The 19,073-nt window shown below is 36.5% G+C and overlaps 1 protein-coding gene and 1 long non-coding RNA gene across 4 annotated transcripts in view; both read left to right on the forward strand.

The window, feature by feature from the left end:
* The first annotated feature begins 177 nt into the window (after positions 1 to 177).
* Positions 178 to 19,073, forward strand: part of NOVA1 (NOVA alternative splicing regulator 1) — a 158,894-nt gene continuing 139,998 nt past the window's right edge. Inside the window, exons 1-2 of one of the 3 annotated variants that reach the window (XM_063332957.1) lie at positions 178 to 711; positions 2,620 to 2,763. In XM_063332957.1, coding sequence (XP_063189027.1) covers positions 576 to 711; positions 2,620 to 2,763 — 280 coding nt within the window. In that variant the 5' untranslated portion in view covers positions 178 to 575. Of the gene's footprint in view, positions 712 to 2,619; positions 2,764 to 19,073 lie in introns of those variants that run through there. The other 2 variants (XM_063332955.1, XM_063332958.1) reach the window with 2 other exon arrangements.
* The window catches only part of LOC134514761 (uncharacterized), a 38,265-nt gene continuing 27,615 nt past the window's right edge, over positions 8,424 to 19,073 (forward strand). Inside the window, exons 1-2 of the long non-coding RNA XR_010070802.1 lie at positions 8,424 to 8,704; positions 10,492 to 10,568. This is a non-coding gene — a long non-coding RNA (uncharacterized LOC134514761). The remainder of the gene's footprint in view (positions 8,705 to 10,491; positions 10,569 to 19,073) is intronic.

The following is a 19,073-nucleotide window of genomic DNA, read 5'->3' on the forward strand; positions in this document are numbered from 1 at the left end:
ATCGGAGGCAGCGTGAATCATCTCCCACTCACTCCCTCGCCCACCATTTACACCGCTCGCTCGCTCCCTCCCTCCTTCCTTCTCCCCCTCCCTCCCCGCCGCCTCAGTCTCACTCGTTCTCTCTCCCCTCCTCTCCTCTCCCACTCACTCTCTCCCCTCCTCTCCTCTACCACTCGCTCTGTCCTCTCCTCCTCCTGTCTCACTCTTTTCACTCTTTCCCCTCCTCCTCCTCCCCTCTCCCCCTTTCTCTTCCCTCTCTCGCCCCCCTCGTTCCCCTGTCTCCCTTCTCCTCATCTCCTCCTGACACTGCACTGCAGCTGCTCCTCCAGCCCAGTCCTGCCCGCTTCCCTCCCTCCTTTCCCTTCCCTCCCCCCGGGTGCCAGATAAACAAGGCGCGCAGCATCCTCGACAATCCCGAGCTTAGCTCTACATTTTCGAAAAGGACAAGAGAACGGGACGAGCCCCCTCCCCTCCTCCTCCTCCTCCCCCCTTCCTCCTCCTCCTCCTCCCCCCTTCCGTCCCTGCCCCCCCACCACAGAAGGGAAGAGACAATTCTCCTCCGAGCAGCAGCAAACATGATGGCGGCAGCTCCCATCCAGCAGAACGGGACCCACACCGGGGTTCCCATAGACCTGGACCCGCCGGACTCCCGGAAAAGACCGCTTGAAGCCCCCCCTGAAGCCGGCAGCACCAAGAGGACCAACACGGGCGGTGGGTATATCCTCTGTCACCTCCCCCCCCGCCCAACCCACCCACCTCTCCGCTTCCCTACCTGCCTGCCTGCCTCCCCCCCCTTCCCCCCCAAACATTCCCATTTCTCTAATGTTATCATTCATCAAAATGGCGTCGGTTTTCAGCATCTACCAGTCTTTTTATTTAATATCCACGCCGGGGCTGCACAGCCGTGACCCTACGGAGACTAGGAGGGAGCACAAGGGGCTTCTGCAGCCCAGCTATTTCCCTCGCCCGTTTAACGATGGGCGAAATTAAATGGCAGCTGGAAGGAGACGGCAAACGCACTTTCCTCCTTCCACATCCCTCTGGGTCGCAAGTTGAATTTCAGCCTTGCCGTGCGTTTTCCTCCTCCTTGGCCTCACTTCTATTGTCAGCGCAGGCACGGCGTGTGTTTGCCGTGCCGGGGGCGAGGGCTGGCTGGTGGCGGGGGGGAGTCGCCTGCCGGCCGCGGGGACTCGCTAGTTAACATCCTGCTCTTCCTGGAGGAGATGAGTTATAACGGGACCAGCATCTCCTCTGTCCGTTTGCACTGGAGTCGTCATAACAATGCACCGAGGCAGAGGTGAATTTATTTGCCCAATATTAAGAGCAGCGGTCTGGCTGTACGCGGTGCCTGCTTCAGCCAGCGATGTTAATACGGGTGGGCACGGCTGTCACACACAAGCACTTCGGGAGACGCTTTATAGTCTCGGATAAGAGGAGTGAGGTGAACTGGGATCGTTCTTTCTGCTTAGGAAAAAAAAAAAAAAAACACAACAAAACCAAAACAAACCAAAAAAGCCAACCAAACCCACAAACCAACTTCCTGAAACAGGTTTCATGATAAAAAAATCTTGATATCCATGTCAATGGGACGTTGCTATAATTACTGGGGAGAGCCGAAGTCTGGGGAACCAGCGGACCCTTATTGTCTTGCACTTTTTCGGAGCCGGTTACGGAAGGTCCTTAGACTTGAGTGTAGCTGGATTTAGCAGTGGGGTGAGGGCACGGGCAATTGTGCAGTTGCCGAATCAGACTGGGAATCCTTTTTTCTTTTTCCCCACCATTCATTGTGTATATATTTTTCCTGTTCCGATTGTGTGCTTTAACGCTAGCGGTGGGTAGAGGACTGGCATTGTCTGTCTCATCACCTTTTAAGTGTATTTAAAATAAGTGACTTAGGCTTTTGATCAGTTGGGAAAAATTCTTCTTAATGTCCTTTAATTAATGAGCTTAAAAGAGATCATTGTCGCTTAAGAAGTGCTAAAGGAATACATCAGGATTACTTAGGCAAGTGATTCCATCCTCACCATGTTGAGTTGTTTTCTTGGCAGTGGCTGAAATGCTTGGAATAAAACCCCACATTTTGGGTGGGTTATTTGGTAGCAGAGTAGTCGTTTTGCTCACTTAAGAAGAATGCAGGCAATAGCTAATTGCTATTCTCATGTGTTTGCTAATGACAAACAAATAGCCCATCAGAATTTACAATTCATTCCTTCTTAGTTTTGGCATTTCTTTTGCAGTATTTTCAAGCAAGGTTGTAGTTGTCACTAGGCACGTTTTCGTGCAGGGCTTTATTTTTTTTAAAGGGGTCCGATCATTTCTGCGTGTTGTGGTTACCATTGGGGAAAAAAATCCACCTTTGAAATATAATTTTGGATTTTATTCTTATTCTTTTAAGGAATCTATGTGGATTCTTTAACTTGCTCAGAATAAATGTACATATTTTTAAAATGTCAAAGGCATAGTCTAAACATGTCTTGTAGAATGACGCAACTGGTTAGATGTAAATGCATGAATTACTGGATGAGTTTAAAGATGTAACATTTTGTCTATTTGTGGGTCTGGGGAGGAAAAAATCGAAGTTTGTAAGCCATATTAACCATGCATATCTCAATTTTTCAGAGGATGGCCAGTATTTTCTAAAGGTCCTCATACCTAGTTATGCTGCTGGATCTATAATTGGGAAGGGAGGACAGACAATTGTTCAGTTGCAGAAAGAGACTGGGGCCACCATCAAGCTGTCTAAATCCAAAGATTTTTACCCAGGTAGGTGCAAAAATTAGCCAATTCTTTATTTTTAAATCCCAAGGGATGTATGTATGTGTCAGTGTGTTTCATATATGGACGACTAAGCTTCCAGTGCAGCTGGAAGCATTATTTCTCAGCAAAGTGTGTTACAAAGTGCAACAGTGAATATAAATGTTTTGTCTGTCTTGGTGTATGGAATGGACTGGACACTAACTGCTTGAAATGTGTTTAAAGATGTTTACAACGTTTCTGCAAAATAATATTTTCATTAACATTTTGATTGCTTTGTTTTTTAGTTTAAAAATAAATAAAAAAAAAATCTAGCTTTAAGGAACCAACTTGACAGCTGGCGTAAAAATAATTGTTCGTTTGAAGTTTCCAGACATTGTAATGACAATTAAGCTAGAATGAGTAAAAATGAGAGGCCGCCTCTTAAAGAATGGGCCATTTACTTTAAATCCATTATGTACCTTCTTTCTGCTTCACTGCTTTGTTCACTGGCTCTGGAGTGAAGTAAAGAGGACAAGTGCTGCTCTTTAGATATTCTTTATGTTATGTTTATTATGATGGTGGAAGAAAACTCTATTACAAAAGTGAAATACTTTGGATCAATAAAGAAATAAGTGTTTTATATTCACTATATTAATGCACAAGAAAGAAGTTTTTAATATTTGTGTGTAACAATAATAAATACCTGATTTAGCATTTCTCCTTTATAAGATTTCTGAAGGAGGGAGTCTTACATAATGATACACAAGATTTTAGCTTCTGCAATGGAATAATCTTTTTTTTTTTCCCCTAAAGATAAACAAATTAGCATTCTGTGATTGAACTTTGTTCTAGAGGACTTCTTAAAAACTGATGCAAAATAATAACAGAGCTAACAATTTTTTGGGTGTTTTGATTTTGTTATTTTGAAGAATAACTGGTGGTTTAGAGTTTAGTTGACTGGCTGTTACCAACTCTTTTCTCTCGGAAAAATAAGAGCTGCTTTACGTTTGATGTAGTTTAATAAGATGACTGAATTCTACAAAATAGTGAAGGCAGTTGGTATGGATGTAAACAGAACACTAACGCTGGAGCATTTAGCTTTCCTGTCCTCTAACTTTAGTGTCAGGGAGAAGTGGATAATTTTTTATTAATGGAGAGATTGTGGTCTATTTATGATGATGATTTTTGATGTGGAAATTTTAATGCACCTGTTGTACATCTCTTTAATGAATGCAGTTTATAATACTTAAATGTCAGAGGTTAAAGTGATGCAAGTAGATTTTTCCTGTTGAAAGATACAGCTTATGAACTGATGCTTGTTGTCTTTGAGTTGGGTTTTTTTTTTTACTTTTCTCTAGAAAGTTACAAAAAACGGTCCTTTATTTTGAAAGGTATGTTAGGGTGGAAAAAAGAAATCAATATAGAATTGTGAAAACTCTTGGAAGAAATAAAAGCATTCAAAAGAGCCTGATTGCAGAATTAATAACATAATCTGGGTAAAGAGCCGCAACAGTAAATTAAATTCACTGTCAATAGATGAAAATGAAATAGATTTTCTGCATTATACATGAGGTGGTATCAGATATGCAAGGATGTTACAGAAAATTGGTGTTTATGAAGAATATTCCAAATACCAAATTACAAGTCTTTTCATTTTGCTATAGTTTATTTACACTCACTTGGAAAGGATGCTCCAAAGATTAGATCTTTTGTTCAGTACTCTAGCGTAGTTCTTCTGTTTTCTGATTAAATCGGAATTACATATTTTTTTGTGTAGCAAATTGTGAAGATACAGCAGTAGTAGAAGAACCTTTGAGAAATAAAAATTAGCAAGCTAGAAGGACATGAGTAATAACATTTGTGACGTAAACACATTCGCTATTAAAATCAGTAGTAATAATATAAATAACTAGGGCAGCGAGGCTCAAGCAGTTTCACTCTAACAGGTGCAAATGAAGTTCCAGTCTGAACTTCATACAGTCTGCTTTGAATTTGCAGCCACGTTGTGTTGTACAGAAAAATGAGTGTTTTAAGGAAGCTGTCGACTGATACCTGCTAAAGCATGGAACAGGGGTGAGAAATGGATTCCAGCATGGCTAGCTCTCGTTAGTCTTTCTGTTTGCGTTTGACCACCAGCCCATGGAATTTTCGGAGGTCCTGGCATTCTCTGAGCTGATGGCTTTTGGGTTTCTTCCAGACTCTCGTGCTCATATAGCATTAGGGAATACAAATCTTTTGAAATAGCTAATATAAAGATACAGTTTATTTTTCTTGCAAAGTTTCTTAAACGATTATTCTGTTTTCCCAATAGAAGTTACATAGTCTCTACTTCTAATGCTTGTGATTATAAATGTGTTTAATGTGCGTTTCGCTATGGAATGTTCTCTTGCCGAAGCTTCTGTGAAACTTTTCTGTATTTCTGAAAAGTTTTAGCACAGTCTGAGTAAGTTGCTGTTTGGAAAGGAGGAAGTTGGTTGTAATACAGAAGTCATAAGTGGTTCCTATGATCTAATAGTGTTCTTTTTTTTTCCTCTGTGATATAGGACTTCAGTATGCAGACTGATTTCTGTTGGAATTATTTTTGTGCATCAAAAGGTGACATAATTACTGAAGAATTATATGGCAGCTCTAATTACAAGAAATTGAAGGAAAAAACAGCTTTTCACTGAACATTTAGTTTGCAAAGTAGGAAGCAGTATATAAATACATTGCCATCCACTACAGTCTTATCTTTTGAGTACACAATTTATTGTTCTCTTTTCAGGTTACCAGCTGACTTTTTCTAATTGTCTGGATTTCTGCAATTTGACTTTGGTTATTGTGCTTAGATTATCCCTGATACTTTTCTGTTCAGGCTTGTCTTCCTAGATTAGTGGAAATGAAATTAAAATGGCAAAATATGCCCTACTTTTAAACTAATAGGTGCTGATCCTTTCTGCAGAGAAGTACAGAATGTGTATTGACTAGTAGGTTCTGGTCCAAAATTTAAATACAGATGTAGCCATGCTACTTTAATATTAATGAAGTGAACTTCACAAAGAAAGTGGCCGTTCTGCGAAGCTATTTTAATGTATGGTTTTATTTTAAATAATATAAAAATGAGTCATTATTTCTGTTGTATTAAGCTCTCATTGTCTTATCTGTTTCTCCATTCTGAATTATAGTGAGCACTGGACTGAAAACTACTCTGGACATACGTATTTTTTTTCTATTGCGAATGCTGGCGCGCATTCTTGCTTACTTTCTCTCTCATGCAGTCTTACTCGCTCTCTCTCCCTCTCTCTCTCTGTGCTCCCGCCCCAGTCTCACACATACACACACACAAAATTATGTTACATCACATCATGTTGTTTATCTTGCAACAGGATCTTGCCTGGTCTGAACTTGGTGCTTGAGTAAATTTGAGCTCGGTCAGTGTTTTTCAATTTATTGGAATATGAAGTCATGTATGTACTGAAATTAGATAATATTAAGAACAGAGACTAATAAAAACATAATTAAATGGGGATAAGGTTTTACTGCTTTTAACAACAGATTAGCTGTGTTGTTTTCATAGCAGATTTCTAATCGGTAGTGATCTAAATGTTTGGAGAATACAAAAGGTGGGAGTTTCCTCCCCCGCCTTGTGTGGAGAGTGTATGAAGTGCTGTGTGTCTATGTTATGTTTTTACCAAGTGACTTGTATTTGAGATGTTTTGTGTTTGAATATCAGATTTTTTTGAAACATTCATGTATTATGGGAGATAGTCTAGCTAATCTTTGTTCAAGTGCCCTTTCGAAAAATCTCTTGTTCTGACTCTTAAAAGCCTTTCAAACACATTGAATGTGTAAGTAACACAACTTTACGGGAATTTGTAATTTATAAGTTCACCTTTAGCTTCATTACTCCTGATAAACTGTTAGGAAAGGGGAAGGTATAATATATCAAGCTTGGTTCACCATTATTTCTTCTATTATATAAAGGAATTGTCATGTTAATTTATAACTCTTAAAAATAATGTAAAACCTAGTAGGGAAAAGAATTTGTTTTAAAAATCAACATTTGAAATAATGTTGAAGTGAAATACTGCTTTTTCAGCTATGGGGGAGGAAAAGGAGTAATGGAGTTAGAAGCGAGAATGGCGTTAGTTATTAGCTGTCTGTTGTCATGGTTTCTTGAAGGTGGTTTGTCATACGTCGATAAATGCACCTCACTTTTATTCTTCATACTTCTGATTTTTTCTAAAGTGTTAACATTAGCTAATTAGAGACTTCATAAGTATATATCTTAAGATTTTCAGATTCTGTCGTAAACATTTACTCACATGAGTAACTTTGGGGATAATGGGACTCAGGAAATGACTAAATAGTGAGTAGAGATTTCAGAGGTGTAATCTAGAGCTGTGTAGGTTTGTGAAGTAATCACTGGAATAACTCATCTTTCTACTAGTTTAAAAAAAAACAAACCAAAAAACAAACAACGACCAAAAAACCCCAAGTGTTGATTGCCAGCTGTTCAGAGAGATAATTCTCAGTTGGACAGTTGTCTGTTGCCTGGTTACTGGAACAGAATAAAAAAAAAGTTAGCTTGTTAGCTAGCAGATACTTAGTATTTTACATTTAAAAGGAAGCTGAAACTGAATATATAACTTGGTATGATCTTGAGTTTGTTACACATCTAACTCACGCAGTGTACTGTTGTTTAGCAGCTTCTCATTTGGTTGGCTTGGAGAAATTTTGCGTGGAAGTTTAAGTAGAAATTTTGCACTGATTTCTTCTACATGTAGGGACTTATTATTCATGTTAATGACTGAATAAACTTTGACGCAGTAAATGGCTTTGGTTTGCATGAAAGTGCTGTGTCTTTGTCTCGTATAAGAAAGGTTTAAAACAACTTGTGACAGGTTTGGAATGGTTAGTCTAACTTAAATAAATGATACAGACTAACTATATGTGCACTTGGTTGGCAAAATAAAGAACAAAGTGAGGATGGCTGTTACCACAGGGAAATACCATATTTAATAATTTTCTACTTTTTTCTTGTGATTTCTTTTGACTAGTTTTCAATATAATTGAAAACCAAATGATTCTCAGTAGATTAGAAAGCTTATGTAGGTGAAGGTGTTTCTAGTAACAGTATTGTTTTTTGATAAAGTTGAGATTTCTGTAAAGCAATTATTCATTAAGAATATCTATTTTCTGGACATGTATTCTGTAAAAAAAAAATAATAAAAAAAACCCCCAAAACAAACCCCAAAAAACCAAAAACAAACAAAAACACCCCCAAAAAACCACCACTCAACCCCACGAACAAACAAACAAAAAAAAAACAAACCAAAAAAACCACCAAAATAAGCCTAACAACCAAAACCTAGGAAAAATAGACAAAGTTGGTATGCACTGAAAATTTAAAATTTTTCTCTCTCACAAAGTTTAAAACTTCCATAAAATACTTCAGTGGTATTTTGCAGATCAAAGTTTTAATGGATGTTTGTCACCACGTAGGTCTTGGAGCTAATATTTAAAAAATATAAACAGGGAATGTCTGAATCTCTTAGTTGTTTTCCTCTTCTCCCTTGTGCAGTAAAAGAAATATGATCTCACTTTTCTTAATGGGTGCAACCTCTAACAGGCAATACCTTTTTCAAATGCTCTTTGATCTTGTTTGTTCTTTAATTAATTGCAATAATTTAGAAATTGTCCTCAGTAGTTGACCGCAGAATTTATTTCGTCAGTGATCAGTAGCTTTTTGGCCGGGGGAGAAAACCTTGGATTTAGTGAATTTGTCAGACTGGCTTTCAGAAATGGAACATGGAGGGATTTGGGAGGAGGGCTTGTGCCTGATTGCTATCTCATTTCCATCTTTGGACACAGCTCTAGCATAAAGCTAAGCAACATCTGTAAAGATTTGGCTGGCAAACCTCTCTCTGGGACTCATCGTTGCATCCTGCAGCAGGTGCAGTCAGCTTTGCAGTCCATCTTAAAAGAGGTTAGTTTGCTTTTTAACATTTATCGGTAGGCCAGTGGGAGTTAATGACTTGGTGAGGAGTATGGTAGTTGTCAGTTGTCCGGTATTGGAACGCTGCAGGTAATTGGGCTGGACTGGTGAGAACTGTGGCAGTGTGCTTCTCACGTTGCACTGCAGCTGCTGTTGATCTTAATTAATCTGACCCTCAGAGGCTGCAGTGTCATGGTATAAAACGCAATACATACTAGAAATGGAAAGGCTGCTTTTTCGACTCTTATCGATGGTCATGTTTCCAGGTGGGCCTTTTGGTTTTCTAATTGGTTTTGTCTGACACTAGCATAAAATTCTTAATGTACTTCAATCCAAAACTGTAATATATTTTTTCCTGTTTATCAAATGTATCTGTGGAGTAATGAAGCTGATAAACAGGTTTTTGAAATGTCACTGTTATAATGGACTTAGCAAAAATATTTGTGTTTATTCTGACAGCAAATACAATTTTCTGTAAATGAAAAGAGTTATATTGTTTGTGTCTGGTATGAATTTCTGGTGGACTGTAGTATGCTCTGTAGTGAGGTATGCTTGGTGCTCGTGCTGGCTAGCTCAGAGTTGTGATTCCTTTAAGGATTTCTAGTAACATGGAAACATGTAAAATTGGAATTTGGTATATGGCAGTTGGAATACATGAGTGTGCTGTGCATGCGTGAGACTATTAATTTACTGTAGATGTACTACTGTCTTCTTCCTGACTGAAGATATGACATGGATTTAGGAAACTATCAAGTTCCTTACGTTCACCCTGGTATTAAGGGCCATTTTGTCTCCATCCCCCAAAGGAAATATCAAACCAGGGAGCTTTTAAATGTTACATTACAAACTCGTAAGGTTCTATTCCATCCTATTTTTGTTTTGATTTCAGGGATATCTGCATCCCAATTTGTGATTATTCATAGCATTATAAGGATTAACTACATTGCTTGTATTTTAATTTAAAAATGGAGAAATGATTGTTAGGATACTCTTTTAAATTTCCCTTATATTTAATAGACATAAAATATTTTAATACGTAATAAAAAGACAACTATCTAAATTCCCATCCTCCCATATTAACTTGTTTTCACTTTAACATATTTGATAACTAATTATGGTTGAATCTGATTGGGGTTTACTTAATATTAAACATGCTGTTCTTGATTATAGCCAAACATTAAAATTCATTTGCAAGTACTTTACTAGTCTGATTGAAATGTCAGTTTAAGGCAGTATTTGGAAACACGTCTATGGAAGTTAGCTCCCAACTGTACAATGCCAACATGCCTTTGTAACTTTTGAATATGAATTTATCACTCTTTGCTTGAGCTAGTTATGAGCAATACTATTGTGCATTGCTCTTCTTGACTTCTGAATTGCAATAAATTTTGTGTAAGGTTTAAGCGTTCTGTATAATTGATGGACAAAATTAAGTCCCTTCATGAAAGGCCAGAGAACATAGGTTGATGTATGAAGCAGGTGATGTAAATAACTAGCTATTTGACGAGATAGCACTTGAAAGAATAGTATATTAGGGGCCAGATTTGAAGTTATATGTTGGTGGTGTGAATGATCTGGAGTCAGATCTCTCATAAATGAGGAAGAAATACCCTTGTCAACTTATGTATATGAAAGTGATTTTGTAACATTATCATTTTTTGGATATAAAGACGCATGAATCTCAGACAAAATTTCTTATTTGCCTGGTCTTGTAGGTTTTGATTGTGAAAAGACTAAACGTATGTTTTTCATCATTGATCTCTCACTGCATCCTGCAGGGCCTGTCATCTCAGCATTGACAGGATCAGATGAAAAATACAATCGATGTGTTGACATTTTTTTGAGAATCACTCAGGTAAGATTACTTGTTATACAGAACTACAGTGAAATTCATGGCTGCTGCTAATGTTTCACCAGTTGGAGCCTTTGCATTCTCAATCATTAATTAAATTAGATACTGAGGTTCTCTGCATGTTCCCTTGTTTCTATTTTAAAAGCACTTTTTGTGCCTTGCTCAGTGCCATTTAACTCTCTTGTAATTTCCCACATAAAGAGCTTCACACATTTGTACTATTTTCCCCCACTTCATAGAGTGGCACCTGTTTGCTTGAATCAAGAACCATAGTGCACACCTCCAAAGCTCTTGGAAGATTTGTATGTACATGTATTTTATTTTATTTTCAAGTGGTGGCTTTAGTTCTTTTTAGATTTTTCATTGGCAATATGGGGAAGAAAATTCTCTGTAGAGAACCAAATAATGAGAGGCAGCAGCAATCTGTCATCTTCCTAGTGTGTTCTAAACTCTAATTTTCAAACTGTACATGAAAAATTACAAATATTTAACTGAATATACAAGTGTGGATTCTTTCTTTTTATAACATAAATTATTAAAAATATTTATATGAAGTCATGCACTGGAAAAGTAGGAAATGCATGTGTCCATTCAGTTTGCTTCGTTGAGCATCCAGTGTACTTATGGAATTAAAACTATATTGTATATTCCCAAAGAGTTGGGCGGTGAAATATCATGACTATGAGGGAAGGGGGAGGAAAGACCAGTTGGGCCATATGCCAAGTTGGAGTTTGATCTAGCTGAGGTTTACATTTTGTCCCCATCTGTACACATCTGAGCATAGGTAGGATAGCGTATAGTAGTTGCAGCAGTAGCAATTCAGGTGCTGCAGCAGATACCAATTTGGCAGCAGTATTGAGCTGGAGTTATAGGACATTTATGTTTGATTGTAATCTGGCAGCCTACCAACAGTTTTCCTGAGGAACACCAAAAAAAAAAAAAAGGGAAATAGGTGGCTTTTTAGCAGTTTATTGGGCTGGATTTGAAGAAAACTTCTGTGGAACAAGGGAGGCTCTTTCGTCATTCTGTCTGTGCTGATTTTCAAAGGTCTGCAATGAAATGCTGCTACTGGATGCCTTAAAGCTTTGTAAAAATGATTTGTTGCAATGAGAAGTGTTAGACAGAACATGTATGGGGTTTGTTTTCTGTCTTGCATGTGTGTGCACACTTCATTCTTTGTATGTCTTCTACTTACTGTATTAGATGAACACTTGGCGACTCTGTCAATCTAAAGTAAAAATTGGATTCCTCAGGAACTCCTTATAGTTATAACAACTCCTAACTTCTGAGTGTTTTAGTGTGCAGTACAGCACACCAAAGTCTGCCAGGTTTTGCTGAGATTACTCTCCCTCAAGCAGCATACAATTTTTAGTGTAGTGAAATACTCAAAAATAATTAAAAAAAAATAAACAGGAAGTCTTAACTTTACAAAGTTTTTTTTTTTTTTCTTCAGGGGTATAAGTTTTTGTGGTTTTGTTTAGGTTGGTAATGCCAAGTGCTCATCTAGTATTTGCACTGCTTCTAACAATAATTAAATACGTACTTTATGATTTTATAAGCTGTCTAGTTCTGTATGGATCTACATCTATGACTAGCTGTTCTAGTAAGTGCCAACATGATGCATTAAATTAATAAATTCTCTTTTTCTCTGATGAATTGATCCAAAATAACCAGAAAAAAAGGTGGGACAATTTTGTGCAATGATCAGGTAAACTCGTAGGATTGAACAGGAAAGAGCCTCTATAAAAAGGAAGTTACCTTGTGTAGCCAGTAGTGCTTCATTTTACTTGAATTCATCATGAGTTCTTTCCCTGAATAAATAGTATTTAGAAGGAAACATATGGTTCCTCAGGTAGCCAGATTTTAAATCAGGTTGTTAAAAAAAGTATTTTTAAGTGTATGTAGAAATACACATGTAATTGCTAGCCTCAGAGCTTGTTCTTGATGAGAAAATCAATTAAATGGGCAGCTATATTTGTCTTCCTTTAGGTTTTCTGTACCTTTTAAAAACAAAACCTCCTCGGTTTATGCAAATTTTTTATAACCTTCTAGTCTTAGAGACGTAGAGTGGAGAGTGGTAACAAGGTCAGTGTTTGAATTAAATAATAGAGTTATACCTAGTTAATTTTTATTTCAGTTTTTAAATGGCACTCTTTGGGTTAGTAATCATTCTCTTGTTTTGGTATGATCTTTTCCAATGGCTTGTGTTTTTGTATAGTACTTACTATTTGAAAGAATGTGGATTTTGATGTTCAGAAGTAGTTCCAGTTCTGTCCTTCACACTTTGTTAGCTTAGCACTTTCTGATTTGGAGGGTACAGACATGAGAAGGGCACAAAATTTAGTCATCCATAATTGTAAAATAAGTACCTTGATTTTTTGCCTCCTTCAACACACATGCATATGCTCAGAATGAGGAAAAGTAAACTAATTGTTTGTTCACTTCTTGCCCTTTTTGGATGGAATAACTTATTAATGTGGTGTGGAAATGACTACCATGCTTTCAGCATTGTCTAGTCCTGGAACTCGTTAAGTTTCACCTTGTGCAAAAATCTTTTTGTGTGTTTTCTTTTGTAAAGAAGTCTGCTTGTAAATTTTGGCAGCTTTGTAGTGGTTGTCTGAAGATCATTGATTTTTTCATTATTTATTTATCTTTAAGGGTTTGGCTTTTTACTAGAATGGCCAGTTCTGATTTGGGTGCCTTGTTTCTCCCAATACAAACTTTCAGAAGTGATGGTGACAATTTACTAAGGGTTGTGGTATTTCAACTGCAATTAAAATGTAATGACCTTTTCCTAAAAATATGCATATAGTTAAATGAGCTCCTAATATAATGCAGGGATTTTTTTCTGTGAAATGTTATTGCAAAGGAGATCAGAATAGGTGATCGTAATGCTCTTGGTAGTTGTAAGCATGAAGGTGTCTTAATTTGGATGCTTTTTCCCTGTCAAAGATTCTATGAAGACAAAACTAAGAAAGCTTGCAGGGGTTTTGGTGCAATTTAGTATATATTAATAGCACTGTTTTTGTGTGGTGAGGTTTACGTATTGTAAAGTATGCTTACTTGTGAGTTGCATCTAAGTTGATGATGGCTATCTGATATTCAAGTCAAGTGTGCTTAAAACTAAAAGTATTTCAGGAACTAATATAAATTTCATATTTGTCGTATGACCTACTTCAGTAGGCCTAGAAAGAAGTGTAACGTTGCAATGCTAATTTAGAAGAGAAAGTGCTGTTAGTAGTTATCTACTTAATTGCAATACAGTTTATTGGCAAATCAAGGGAGAATGATGGCATATTTTATGTGAAGCGATCCCAGTTTATAAACAGATGTGTGAACTGTAGTGTGGATTCAGATCCATAAACATTCTGGAATCCTCGTAGATAAGTCTCTATGTACAGGGAAAGACCAAGGTACCTTAGCACATCTGAGTAGACTTTATCTCTCCCTATTGAATAATTTTAAAAGTTTCACTCTGCTTTAAGCAGGTTCCATTGTGTTAATTCCTTTAGAGTGCAGCAGTTTTCATGTAGCATTTAAATGCTGGATTCTAAGGGGATTATCACTTCCCCAAATTCTTTTTCCCTTGCTCAAAAGCAAAAGACGGTTTTCCTACTGGATTTCTGTATAGATGATTCTCCTGGGTAGAAATAACTTACTTGTGTCATCCGCTTCAAGGTGTTGGATGTCCTCTACGTTTGCCACCTTCCATGGGCAAATTTGAGGAATCTTGCTGGACATCTTACAAATGCTTAAGATTGTTAGAAAGATACATTTCATTCAAAAAATACTATGTGTATGCTGCTTATTTGGGGAAAAAGCCAGTGATTCAGTCTCAACAAGTATTTCATTTCAATTTTTAATCTTTAAGTTATTTTTTAAAGCTTCAAGTTTTCCCTCTACAAACCTTTAAATTCTGAATCTCAGTAGTAGTTCAGTGTGTTGTAAGTGCTGGGAAACTTGTACTTTATTTTGTAAGCAGTTTAACATTAATTTTCTTTTTTACTTACACTTTTATACTGGATGTTCAGAATGGAAATTCTGCCAGTAAAGTATAACTATCACTCTGAATTTAGATTTTGTGGTAAGTAAAACTTCCCATTTTTAGATTAGGGTGAAGACTTCTGAAGTAATCAAATCCTGATTAATTGTTTCCCATTCTTTGTGTTACTTAAGATCAAATGTTCCACTGAAGTTGAGCGTTTCTTAAAGTTGTCCAAACTCTTTATACGTGCAGGTTAGTACAGTGAGATACAGTTGTTCTGTCTTTCTACTGCTGATGTTCTATTACTTTCAGCAAAAAGGGATACAAATTATCTTCCTTGTCCCTTAAGCATAAGGGCTGAAAATGAGAATTTCTTTCCTGTTTGCCCCTGGAAAGTGAGTGGAGACACTCCTAAAAAGGCAGTAAAATTACCAGCAGTTTCTGTATACAAACATTAAATTCAGGTAAGTACTGAATTTATACAAGCTGTAATATGCTTCCATTTTATATAGTCTCATATTGATGTGTTTTCACTTAGGGATGGATAAGTAGTAGTGATTTTTTTAAAAAAATAATTAAATGTATATGATCTCAATTTAGGTCTTTTGGTGAAAGACTGTTTGCTTTCTATGAGTTTTCCTTTTTCTAGCAAAGGAATGTTTTTTGTTTTTTTTTCATGGTGCTTGTCTGTGGTGGTTAACTTTTACTGCTGCCTTTTCCTCTGAGGAGGGATGCGTTCTCACCATTTTCTAGCCTTGCAAACAATTGTAATTGAACTTTTCTCATCTGCATAGAGCTGTTTGAATCTGTATTTGGAGGTGTCTTTCTTTCTACATTCAATTTTAATATAGTCAAGTAAATGATGAATACAGGAATAACACATATGCTTTGAGGATCACGTAGGTTGCCTTTTCAGTTATAAACAGCTGTTTATCAAAAATAGGTATATAATACAGGTTATCAGTATGAATTTGCCAATTATACATGTTCTCCTCTTTTGGGATAAGAGTTTTATAGCCTTTTCTTTTAGTTCAACATCTCTTTGCAAGAAAAAAATATATTGTTTTAAAAGTTCCTTTCAATTTTTAATGCAGAAATGCAACCCTTGACTAATGCCAAAAGCAGGACAAATGATAAAAAACTCAGTTTATATAATCAATGCTGTTTTGTTATTGTCTTATTATTTGGCTTTCCTTAAAGATGCGTCTGAATTTTCTGATATTAAAAGAATAATTCTACATCTTTGTGTATAGACTAGCTTTTTAATATATGGGTAAATCTGTTCAGTAATTACCTGTAGAAAAATACTGGCTTTATGTTAATGTATGCCAGTCTTGCGAAAAGGTCCATTTTAAGAGAAGAGTTAGATCTAATCCAGATTCAGTTACAAATCCTCTTCAAACTAAATATTTTCTAGAACCTGTTTCCATTTGCAAACAATTGCTCTTGTTACAAACATTAATTTTTTTTTCTTTTGTTCCAACATACTTGTTTTATTTTAGTTTTGAAAGGTGTAAATTTATGAGCAATTTATGAAGTAGTATGGAATTGACTGAATTATCAAAAGTTATCTAAACAATTAGTGGGAAGGATTCTGTAATTGAAGTTCTAATCTGAAATGCTAAAACGCACAGGTAAAATTTCTAAAAGTAAATTCTAAGGATATATTGGCACTTTGACTTAAAATAGTAATTATGAAGTCAAATTGTCCTGTTTCTGTTTATTATTACATAAAATGTTTTGACTCATCTTTTAGAAGTATTGTTTGGACTTTTTATCAGGGATGAGACTGATGAAGTATATGGAACAAACCAAATATATATACTATTCTACTTTTCAGTAAGGAAAAAGTTGTAATGCTTTGGGTTTTCCTATATTCTGGGTATTCCAGTTGTTTACGCAAGCCTTTATTCTTTTAAAAATCTTTCTCTAATTTATTTATTGAAAATGAAAATAAAAAAAATGTTTTGGTTTAGCGTTCAAATTCTAATGCCTTTCAAAGTATTTCACCAAAAAATTAAACATTATTTTTGCATGTGTTTAAATTTGAGCTTAATAGAAACCTTCTGTAAAGGTAATTGCAGATTCAAGGATTTGATGCTCATTTAAAAACAAACAGGGGAAAAAAACCAGGGAGGCACTTGTTAATTAAATTATTGTATGTTCTTATTTATAATGTAAGCTATGTTTTTAGAATAAGACAGTATGTTCAAGTATATCTTGATATTGTCTGCTTTCTCTTGAAATAAGTTGTTAAAAATAGCACCTGCAATTTGCGAGAACCAAGGGAAAAAATGGAAAATGCAGTTGATGACTGAGTGGTGTATCCTTACCTTTATTTTGTACTCCTGAACAAGAACCAGAAGTATTTGGAAAGGCTGCTACATAATTATTTGGCTACTAAAGTGTCAACTATTTGTTTTCATGTACATTTTGATTTTACTGTATAAAAATACGTGGTCTGTTTGAGTTGTAGAAGGAGAGATTAAGATTATGTAGCGTTTCATGGTAATTACGTATGAGCTCTTTGCTTATTTACACAAAGAAACATTAAAAAAATGTCCCTCTGATCAGCTGAAGTGACACCAAGCTGGGGTGGGGTATCTGACAGCAAATATTTTAGGGTATGATTTGTATTGAACTGCAGTTGGAATGTATGATTCTGTAATAGCAATTGTTCTGAGAGAGGTCAAATTTCACATGAAGAAGGAACACAAGTGCGGTCTGTCTTCACTGCAACTGATGTCTGCACATGTGCTATTTCACAGTATTTTTTAATCATATGCAAAACTGAGAATGACTAACTTGATGGTTTTATTTGTCCACTGTCAGTTAGGGCTTAATATGTCAATAGGTGAGCTAAAGACTTGAAAGGAAGAATAAAAATTGAAAATAGTATCTTTGAGAAACTTAGTCTTACTATTAAAATTAATTTTGCACCTTAACATTTTACTAATAAGAAAGCTAAAAACATTACTAAAACACGGGAGAGACTTGTTCTAATGTAATTTTTTTACATGTAGTTTACAGCATGTTAAAGATACAGTATTGACCTACTACTATTATAAAAGATAGCATTTTCTGTTTTCAGATAAAATGGTGCATTTTGACACGTTGTTTAAAAACTAGAACAGCTCTGCATATGAAAACACAAACTGTGATAATTAGATAGATATGCCATATGTGGTAGTTTAAGTTGGCATATATCTCAAATGGCATGTGTAATGTACTGTATTACTGGAATTAGTAATTTTACAGCTGAAAGCTGTTAATTCTGTTATTCTGACTCCCTCTCGTGACATTTTTCTTTGAAAAACCCTGCTTCTGGTAACTTAAAACGTAGTTATAAGCTGCTGTATTTTTAATAGGATCTTTGAGTAGTGTGTCCCCATAACGTTTTAGGTGTTTCTAACTACTTCAAAATTCTAAGACTTTCCGAAGTAATCATAGCTAGTATTGAGAGACGGTCAGAATATTTGCTGTAATAAAATGTCTATAGTGAGGAAAGAAGGAAGGTGTGTATTTTTCCATATAGCCTGTTTTTCTCAATGCAGAACTTCCCTCACTTTTTAAGTTAAGGCAAAAAAAAAAATTGTCAACCCTAAGCACTAGAGAATTGTTAACGGCAGTTAAAATCCTCTCTCCTGGCCTTTCCACACTGTGCGGCTAGAAAAAAGTCACTGATTGCACATGACAGAAAGGCCACAGGAGGAAAGCAAGAATTCTGAGTACAACTGGATATGGCTGGGATGGAGTTAAATTTCTTTTCATAGCAGCTTGTATGGTGCTATGTTTTAGATACGTGACCAAAAAAGTGTTGATGTTGACAACACATTCGTGTTTTAACTGTTGCTGAGCACTGTTTGCACAGCGGCAGGGCCTTCTCTGTTTTTCACTCTGCCCATCCCCTCAGGAGGTAGATTGGGCGTGCACAAGAAGTTGAGAGGGGACCACAACCAAGCAGATGACCTGAACTGACTAAGGCTATTTCACGCCATATAACATTGTCCTAGTAACAAAATGGAGGTGAGGGGGTTTTAGGTAGCATTTTCCTCAGAGAATAGCTGGGCAGTGGCCTACTTGTGGGAGGTTGTGAGAGATTGCCTTTGGATCACTTATTTTGTGGTATGTTGGTTTTGGTTTTTTTCTGTCTTCTTTTCATTCACATATTAAATTATTTTTATCTTTACCCATGATTTTTTTGCTTTTTGCTCTTCCTATTTTCTACCCCCATCCTGTTGGGGAAAGAAAGGGTAGGGAGTAAGCAGCTTTATGGGCTTAGCTGGTAGCCAGGCTGAGCCCGCTACAGGCATTATTAACCTTTTTGTCTTGTGTAAGCATTTTGCCGTTCTAAAAATGTAGGTGGAGGAAAAAACCGGCAAAACTTCACTCAATTTTGTCTTAGTATACTGGCAGACACTGCTAAGAGTTAAAGAAATTAATTGAATTTACAGCTCTGGATGCTGGTTAGGTCCTCATCTGTGTTCCTTTACATAGGTCGTCTTGGGGTAGAAGGCACTTGC

This window comes from Chroicocephalus ridibundus, chromosome 4 (genome assembly GCF_963924245.1).
Source record: "Chroicocephalus ridibundus chromosome 4, bChrRid1.1, whole genome shotgun sequence".
Lineage (NCBI taxonomy): Eukaryota > Metazoa > Chordata > Aves > Charadriiformes > Laridae > Chroicocephalus > Chroicocephalus ridibundus.